This window comes from Danio aesculapii, chromosome 20, assembly GCF_903798145.1.
Source record: "Danio aesculapii chromosome 20, fDanAes4.1, whole genome shotgun sequence".
Lineage (NCBI taxonomy): Eukaryota > Metazoa > Chordata > Actinopteri > Cypriniformes > Danionidae > Danio > Danio aesculapii.
This window is the reverse complement of record NC_079454.1, coordinates 26689111-26697740: the sequence shown is the minus strand read 5'-3', so window position 1 is coordinate 26697740 and position 8630 is coordinate 26689111. Positions and strand designations below refer to the sequence as shown.

Genomic DNA, 8630 nt, shown 5'->3' with positions numbered 1-8630 from the left:
GCATAGTACTCCAGTATGCTAATCAATTCATTACTAAAGACTTGTAAATTCTGTAATATACACAGAAGCCTATAATACACTCTACTACAGTATGCTGTTTACTATTTACTATAGTAATTCTTCATATGGAAAGAAGAGGAAGCCATGTGAAAGGTCAGTATGTCCATTGTTTTGCTGGAAATGTTCAGTCTGAAAGCCATATTACAATTGTACGTTTTTAAGAGATGCATGTTGTTTCTCTGCTGTAATTCATAGGTTTAACAAAACCCTTTAAACTGAACTAAAGGGAAATGGTGTGGTATTTGCCTTTTAAATATTAATGAAATGCAGTGATGATAAAAACATAAGAAAAACAAAGCAAGGACTAATTGTCTCTATAATCTGAGATAATTTCACAGGAGTGTGTTGTGCACATTTAAGTGAACTGCTTGCAATGTGACTTCAGCTTTAGGTAACATTATAACACTTATAAGAGACATTCTACCAGAAATGTACATTTTCACTTATAAAACAATGTGACAGGGCCTGACTTAAGCTTGTCGTCCTCAAAAAAAGTCATCCAATTCAATAATAGAACGCTTCCTTGATCACTGCCAGTTTCTCCTCCATCACCTGATGTCACTGAGTCACAGCCTTAAAGGTGTATTGCACGCATTGTATGTTAAATTTAATGCAAATGTGACAGGACAAACATAAACAAGCGGGCAATTGTAATTTGTTTGATATATTTGTAGTATTTATTTGTTGAATTAATTTATAATTTCATGTTTTTAATCAATTGATGTGAATGATAAAAACCTAAACTTGCTGTTTCTGAAGATTTTTTTTTCTTCTAAATAACAGATTTTAGCATGAAAAACTATTAAAGCTGTAGGTTCAATTGGGCAGAGGACAAGGACAATGACAGGGCTTGTACAGTGTAAAGTGCTTTTAATAAAGAAAAAAAATATCTGAGAATCAAATGAATGACATACTCCTTTACAGAACAACACAGAATCAACCATCAGTCTATTTTAGACATTTTTGGGATGAAACCCTTTTTATTCACTGTATTTATGTTTTTATTTCAGGCACAGATAATGCACATTTCTGGTAGAATGTCCCCTAACATTATAACACTTTAAGATCACATACATCCTCGGCTGCTTTCAATTTTGTTTATTTGTATGTAAAATGCATACAATCTACGGTACAGTAAGTTATCTATTTATTCAGAATAGAGGTCCCACTGGTACAGATTACGTTGTTTGCAACAGTCAACAGTAGATGGCGATAAAAGACCAATGATCAGAATTTGGATTCCATAAGATAGATAAACATTTAGATTTATTTACGATTTGAAAAATGTGTTAAAACTGTGTAAAGTGTTTATGTATTACTAAATTAATAACTAGACCTCAGCCAAAACGCTTCTGAAATTCAAAGACTAGACAGGACTAGTCTGGGTAAATTCTACTTTTTACACACAATTGCATTATAATAAATTATATATATATATCAATAGTCAATACTAATATAGATTAATAATAAATACTATATATCAAGTAGACTAGACCATTTTATTTTACTTCACTTTACTTTTTAACTTTGTTTTACGTTGCTTGATTTAGCGTGGCACTGCACACAGTTTATATGGCTGAGGACAGTGAGTGGCCCCAAGATTATAATCCAAGCTGGGCTCCACACCTGCTGGGGGAGAGAAAGTGAAGCGCTGCAGCAGAGAGGAGAAGAAGAGGAAGAGCTCCATCCTCGCCAACTGCTCCCCAAGACACACTCTCTTTCCTGAAAATCAAACAAACCAACAGATAATCATAATACAATTCTTTATATGAGGACTAAACTGAACTGGGATTATTTGGAAGCAGTTTTCTTGTACCCAGAGAAAAAGGTAAAAAGGCATCTCTCCTCCTGAATTTGCCCTCAGCATTCAGGAAGTGACCCGGGTTAAAAGAGTGAGGCGTCTCCCACTCAGACTCATCAAACAGCACTGATGTCAAATTACTGGTCACCATTGTGCCCTGAAGAACAACAAGATGCTTAAAATGAACCAAAAATGGCCATCTAAGATATAGATGACTTTTGTTTTCAAGACATGGTCCTTGGTGACCCATAAAATACAGGTTTGTGCTTCAGACCAACCATTGCTAAGGTTGCTGATTAAAGGTAATAACGTTGTAAATATTTTTTTTCAGGCCAAACTTTCCTCTTCATAACACTTCTATAAATTATCAGGAGCCCCAAGTATTAATTAATATTACCTGTACGTGTTTTTTTGACCGTCAAAGTGCCAGTAGCTGTTGACCTGTACTATATGAATCATTAAGGAGCAGTGTTTCATTAATGACTGAAGTAAACGGCTCACCTGCATCTCTGAAAGTAAATTAACAGCAAATTTAATTAGAAATTCTATTCACTAACTGTGCTTAAACACCACTATGCCCACCTTTGGAATAGAGTATTGTCCTATCTGAGTATCTTCTGAAGTAGTCCTGGCCAGATTTATTGGGATAATATTTCCCATCCTCTGTATCTCATGAATGACAGCATTGGTGTAGGGCATGTCGTCTCTGTCTGATAAAGATGGCTGCCGTGAGCCTCCAACAACAGCATCAATCTCCTCCTGAACTTTAGCTGAGAATAAACAAAATCCATCTGGACGTGTGAACATATTATTCTTATGTGCATATGAATGCTGTATATGATAGTAAGCTCTCACCTTGAATCTCAGGATATTTCATCATGTAGAGAAGACCCCAATACAGAGTGGTGGAGGTGGTCTCAGTTCCTGCTACAAACAGATCCAGAGTACAGATGCACAAGTTCTCCACATCAAACCCTGCAGCTGCGTCGTCTTTAAGCTGAGCAAGATAAACGTGAGGCATTTTAAATGAACAGACATACATTATTATTACCATGAACATTCCTGTATCAGCACATTAAAAAGATTCTTACTTTCTCCATCTCAGCTAGAAAGCAGTCAATATAGTCTCGAGGATTCAATGGATCATGATCCACTCTGTGTTCATTCACCCTCTCTCGAACAAAGTCAATCAACTTCCCCCACAGAGCAATAATCCTTTTGTGTGGTCCGGGCAGCAATCGCATGAGCCATGGCAACATGTTATAAAGCTATAATAAAGGATGATATGAAAAATTACTATGGGGTTATATTAGTGACATAATTCTGCGCACAAAAGATCATCAGTTAAAGTTTTTGGAAGTGCACAGGACCCTTTTGTGCTTATGTAACAGTAAGCCTGACATAAACAAGAGTACATACATAAACCTAGCATTACAATATGATGGAAAACCAGCCAATCAGATGGCTGCTAACTTGCAAATGCTGCTTGACAACCAATCACAACATTCCTTGCATTGCAGATGACTGCTGAAGAGGAGTATACGACACAGGATTCACAATTTACAACAATTAGCTCATTCATTCATTTTCCTTCGGCTTAGTCCCTTATTTATCAGGGGTCGCCACAGCTGAATGAACCGCCAACCATTCCACAACCCAGTACTTGGAAACACCCATAAACTCTCGCATTTACACACGCACTCATACTACGGTCGATTTAGTTCATCCAATTCACTTATAGCGTATTAAACCCTTAGAGTTTAATGTAGAGTTGCCCCACTCAGCAGCTAAAACAGCTTCAACTCTTTCCACAACATGTGTTTATGTGAATTATGGGAATCATTCTTCTGGTAGTACTTTTACATAGAAGCATATTTACTCATCCATAGTGCATTGGTGTCCAATCATGTTGAAATAGGAAAGGGCCATTCATAAATAAATCAAATTGACCAATACAGTCTTGGTATTCTGACGCATTAAGAATTAATTTCTCTGCAAATATTGCCTCATTTCCACTGAGCAGTACAATAGAGTATAGTACAGAACAGTATGATTTAGTAAGGGTCACCTGGATCAGTCTTGCATTTACACCCTGTTCACACAAGGCATCGGCATCAATGCTTAATGGAGGGTGTTTGTGAAGCTCACATTGCCAACCATGATATTAAGCTTTTAATCTGTATTGACATACTGATATTCTTTGGTGCTGCACAAACATGATTGGCTAGCATCTGCACTAGTATTTGCACAAAGAAAACTGATTGGATGATCCTTTTGTTGGCATTTGAAAAGTTTTTCAACTTCTGTAGGGAGCAATGGATGCAACACGTCTCGACGAACCCACAATTCAGTTTGGGAATGTTTAACATCACTCCCCTCAAGGTCAATAGGAAGCATTAACAGTGACAATCCCATGTGAGCAGGGCATTACACTGCCAATAATATTCAATAGTAGGCATCTGCTGTATGCCAGAATGTTGCAATTGACATCATTCTCGCTAAAAGAAGAAAGCTACACAGGTTGATCACATATAGCGTCTTTTGCATGCTCAACTACATTAATTTAAATGTAGAGACGTGGAAAGTATGTGCAAATAAATAGGGAAGCATCACTCGTTACACTGTTCAAACATTTAGATGCTACCTTTGAACAGGGCCGTAAACTGTAATAAACGGACAAGATTTGTTTGAGCTGGTCGACCATGGTTCATTGCTGAGCACCATCATTGTATTATTATGGAGTTACGTTTTGGCTGTGTATTTAAGAATTGCATTTTGCATTGTTTTTCCCATGGCTTTTTGTGTTGATTCTCTGTAAACCGATCAGGATTCGCAGGGGTCTATTTCCAGCCATTACTGTATACTGACATTATTTTCCTATCATTACGGTATACTGTTGTGCTATGTACCCTTACGAAAGGGTCCCAAAAATGGTTTTTGTACAGTTCGCTGTTTTGGTACTTATGACAGTGGAAATGAAAATAAATACATACCATACTGTAATGTACCAACCATACTGCCTAGAGGAATTTAGAGGTTTATAGCTACTGCCTCTTTAGAAAGTTGGCAACTTCTGCACTTTGTACGCCTCAGCATGCACTGACCCTGCTCTGTGATTTTACTTTGCCTACCACTTGTAGAGTTGGTTTCATTCCCAATTGTCCTAATTCCATTCAACTTAGTTATAATACCACAAACAATTGAATGAATTAGTGGTGAGGAAATTTCATCAATATCATCAACATATCATGTTCCCATGCTTTAATATCTTGCTCCTGAGAGCAACCGATTCCTTCTGAAATGTTTGTATAAGCAGTCTGCATGCCTAGGTGCTTGATTTGATACACCTGTGACTATGGAAGTGTTTTTAATACCCAAATTCAATGATCTGTAGGGGTGTGCGAAAGCTTTTAGTAATATAGTGCATTTATTTGAAATGCCACTACAAATAGAGAGCAAGTCTGTGGAGAACATTGTTTCATTATATAATTCACCCTGCCCCCTCAGAATTATGAGACATGTAGAAGAAGTAAACTGAGCAGAAAAGACGTTGAACCAAAGGAGAAAATGTATACTTGAGCGCAGACGCCTCCTTCCAGATGCACAGTCTCATTGATGTTCTTTAGCAGTGTCTGGAATTTATGGTCACTGTAGTCAAAGCGATTACCAAACACAAGTGCACAGATCACATTTGAGACAGCGTTGTTTAGAAGTAAGCGAGGGTCAAAGGGTCGACCTACAACAAAAAGAGATAAATCACAGCATGATTTCAAATTAAAACTTAATTTTCTGTTATTTTCAATCAACAAATCTTAGAAAATACTTTGTTCACTTGAAATGGCCTCATTCAGAAAGCCACTTTCGAGATTGATGGATGGCTCCAAGTTTTTCTTTCCCAAACCGAAGTTTCGAAGTGTTGAGAGTGCAAATCTCCTCTGCTGCTTCCATTTATATCCACTGGAAGCCACTAAACCTGTTTACAAAACAGATACTTAATTAGACCAGTACTTATTTATTGTTGATTTTAGTCATACTGCAGATTTAACTTTATATATTTGATTATTCATTATGTGTTCACACAAATAATTCTTTATATAAATGCTTAAATATGTTGATACAAATTACTTTATTTAAATGTTTCAGACTTACCTCTGTCTCCAATAATGTCATGAAATAAGGGTAAAATGGCTCGATCAGCGAGGTTGTCACCCTCTTGTGTGTACACTTCCTTCACTAAGTTATATCCATTTAACACAACAATTCTTGGTCCAAAAAGTCTAAGGCTGAAAATCTTGCCATATTTTTCTGCAAACTGAAAAAAGTGATTTTAAAATCATCATGCACAAATATTAGTAATGACAATATTTACTGAAGGCATAGTTCAAAACTTTTTAAACTAAAACGCTAAACCTGTCATCATTTACTCTGCCTTCAGTTGTGAGAAACCTGTTGGATTTTCTTTCTTCTGTTGAACACGGAAATATTTAGATGAAAGATGTAACCATTGAATTCCAAATGATTTATCTACTGTGGAAGTCAACGGTTACAGGTTTTCACTTACTTTCCTTCGGGTTATTCCCTGCTTTATCAAGGGTTCGTCACAGTGAAATGAACCACCAATTACTCTAGCAACTGTTTTTACAGTGGAAGCCCTTCAAGCTGCAACCCAGCCCCAAAAACACTCTCCCATTCACATTCATTTCATTTTCTTGTCGGCTTAGTCCCTTTATTAATCTGGGGTTGCTACAGCGGAATGAACCGCTAACTTATCCAGCAAGTTTTTACGCAGCGGATGCCCTTCCAGCCACAACCCATCACTGGGAACATCCACACACACTCATACATTACAGACAATTTTGCCTACCCAATTCACCTGTACTGCATGTCTTTGGACTGTGGGGGAAACCAGAGCACCTGGAGGAAACAGACGCGAACGCAGGGAGAACATGCAAACTCCACACAGAAACGCCAACTGCGCTGAGGCTCGAACCAGCAACCCAGCGACCGTCTTGCTGTGAGGGGACTACCTACTGCGCCACTGCTTCACTCTCCCATTCACCTACTACGGCCAATTTAGTTCATTTAATTCACCTATACTGCATGTCTTTGGACTGTGAATCCGGAAACCTTGGAAATTGGAGCTCCCAGAGGAAACCAACGCAGACACTGGGAAAACAAGCAAACTCCAGTTGGGACTCAAACCAGCGGCCTTTAACTGTCTGTGAGGCAACCTGCAAACTACTTAACCACTGTACCACCCTTACAGGTTTTCAGCTTTCTTCAAAATATCTTCTCTTCAACCATTGACTTGGTTTTTTTTTCTGAAGTCAGTATGGTTGCAACCAGCATTATTCAAAACATCTTCTTTCATGTTCAAAGAAACTCATAAAGGTTTAAAACCACATGCGCGAGAATTAATAATAAATATTTTCATTTTTGGGTGAACTACCCCTTTAATCCGAGCGAGTCCGCGCACACTGACGAAATCTTGACGTACTGTACTGTACCTCACGACTGCAGTTACACGCAACCTCAAGTTCAAGTTCTTTCGCTATAATATGCAAGGTAGTACGAGTTTATTACTGTTGGTTAAACCCATGAGTTAAACTCTTAGGTCATCATTTTCCATTTTAGCGAGTTAACCCTGTTTCTTCTGCAGTTAGCCCAAGTTACCGCTTCACGTTTGCAGATTTTCAAACAACTAGCATACAAGGCTGAAGGCAAACGCAATTGTTTTATTTTTACCTCTGATAACTGCAGATGAAACTTGCTTGGATCGAGATGATGAAGGTCTCCTATAATCGGTAAAGACCAGGGTCCAGGAGGAAAGTTTTTCGGCGTTTTATTTTTAATATAGTCACTTAGTAACAAAAACACACACAAAAATATCAAAATACTTTTGATGTCGATCCACTGGTAAAAGTGCAACATGTCCATGACTGACACTTCCTCACGCTGGCTACTGTAAAACGAAGGTCGGCGCAATGATCCAGTGGGCAGGGCTAAAAAGAGGCGCACCTTCTTAAATGTATTATTTTATTATAGATCGATATAACCCATTCTCACAATACGTGGTATAGCCATATTTGTTCATTAATCACATTTATTAAAAGAGGTGACAACAGCGAGAACTTGGCACTAAACAAGAAAACTGCATACTTCATTACATTTCCCCCCAGTTTTTTATGCATTGCTAAACATTCTCAACCTTTCAGGTCTGGACTGCTTCACAGTTTTTTCTCCTGAAGCTGATGCTCAGTTCACAGCCCAGATCTTGTGTTTTTAAACATTTTATCCATATAATCCCTTTGTTTCAGATTTATTTGTAAACTGTTTTGTCTTTATAAATCACTAAATATTATTCATTCATTAATTTTTCTTTGGCTTAGTCCCTTTATTAATCAGGGGTCACCACAGCGGAATGAATCGCCAACTTATCCAGCTTATGTTTTACATGTCAAATGCTCTTCCAACTACAACCCAGTAATGGGAAACACCCACACTCTTACATTACCAAATATTAAATAATAGTGAAAAAAATCTTTAAAATTTCTGAAATGTTTAAAGTTGCATGTGTATTTCTTAATTTAGCATGGCACTGTACATAGTTTATATGGCTGGGGACAGTGAGTTAACCCCACTTTTAAATCTATTTATAATAGAAACAAGATTAAATGAAATAATGAAACAGTCATCTAAATTAAATATTACAATAAGTTTCTCAATGTTTTGATGATTGGAGTTATATAAAATGAGGATAAATATATTA

At 37.4% G+C, this 8630-nt stretch overlaps 1 protein-coding gene across 1 annotated transcript; it reads right to left on the bottom strand.

Annotated features, from left to right (window-relative positions):
* Window positions 1–936: 936 nt before the first annotated feature.
* Window positions 937–7830, bottom strand: LOC130247830 (cytochrome P450 2J5-like). The gene is made up of 9 exons (XM_056481297.1): window positions 7607–7830; window positions 6011–6173; window positions 5685–5834; window positions 5437–5597; window positions 2953–3129; window positions 2717–2858; window positions 2444–2631; window positions 1877–2018; window positions 937–1782 (listed from the first exon to the last, which is right to left on the bottom strand). Exons 1-9 carry the CDS (start codon window positions 7796–7798, stop codon window positions 1607–1609), a joined length of 1491 nt encoding a protein of 496 aa, XP_056337272.1. The 5' UTR covers window positions 7799–7830; the 3' UTR covers window positions 937–1606.
* Between the last annotated feature and the right edge of the window lie 800 nt (window positions 7831–8630).

What these genes read in the sequence shown, in the direction of transcription:
- LOC130247830 (XM_056481297.1), bottom strand. Translation starts at nt 7,798, where the DNA reads ATGGACATGTTGCACTTTTACCAGTGGATCGACATCAAAAGTATTTTG. An exon ending in GGCCATTTCAAGTGAACAAA is followed by an intron (nt 5,598 to 5,684) that starts GTATTTTCTAAG and finishes TTTTTGTTGTAG; the next exon opens with GTCGACCCTTTGACCCTCGC. An exon ending in TTCTAGCTGAGATGGAGAAA is followed by an intron (nt 2,859 to 2,952) that starts GTAAGAATCTTT and finishes TATCTTGCTCAG; the next exon opens with CTTAAAGACGACGCAGCTGC.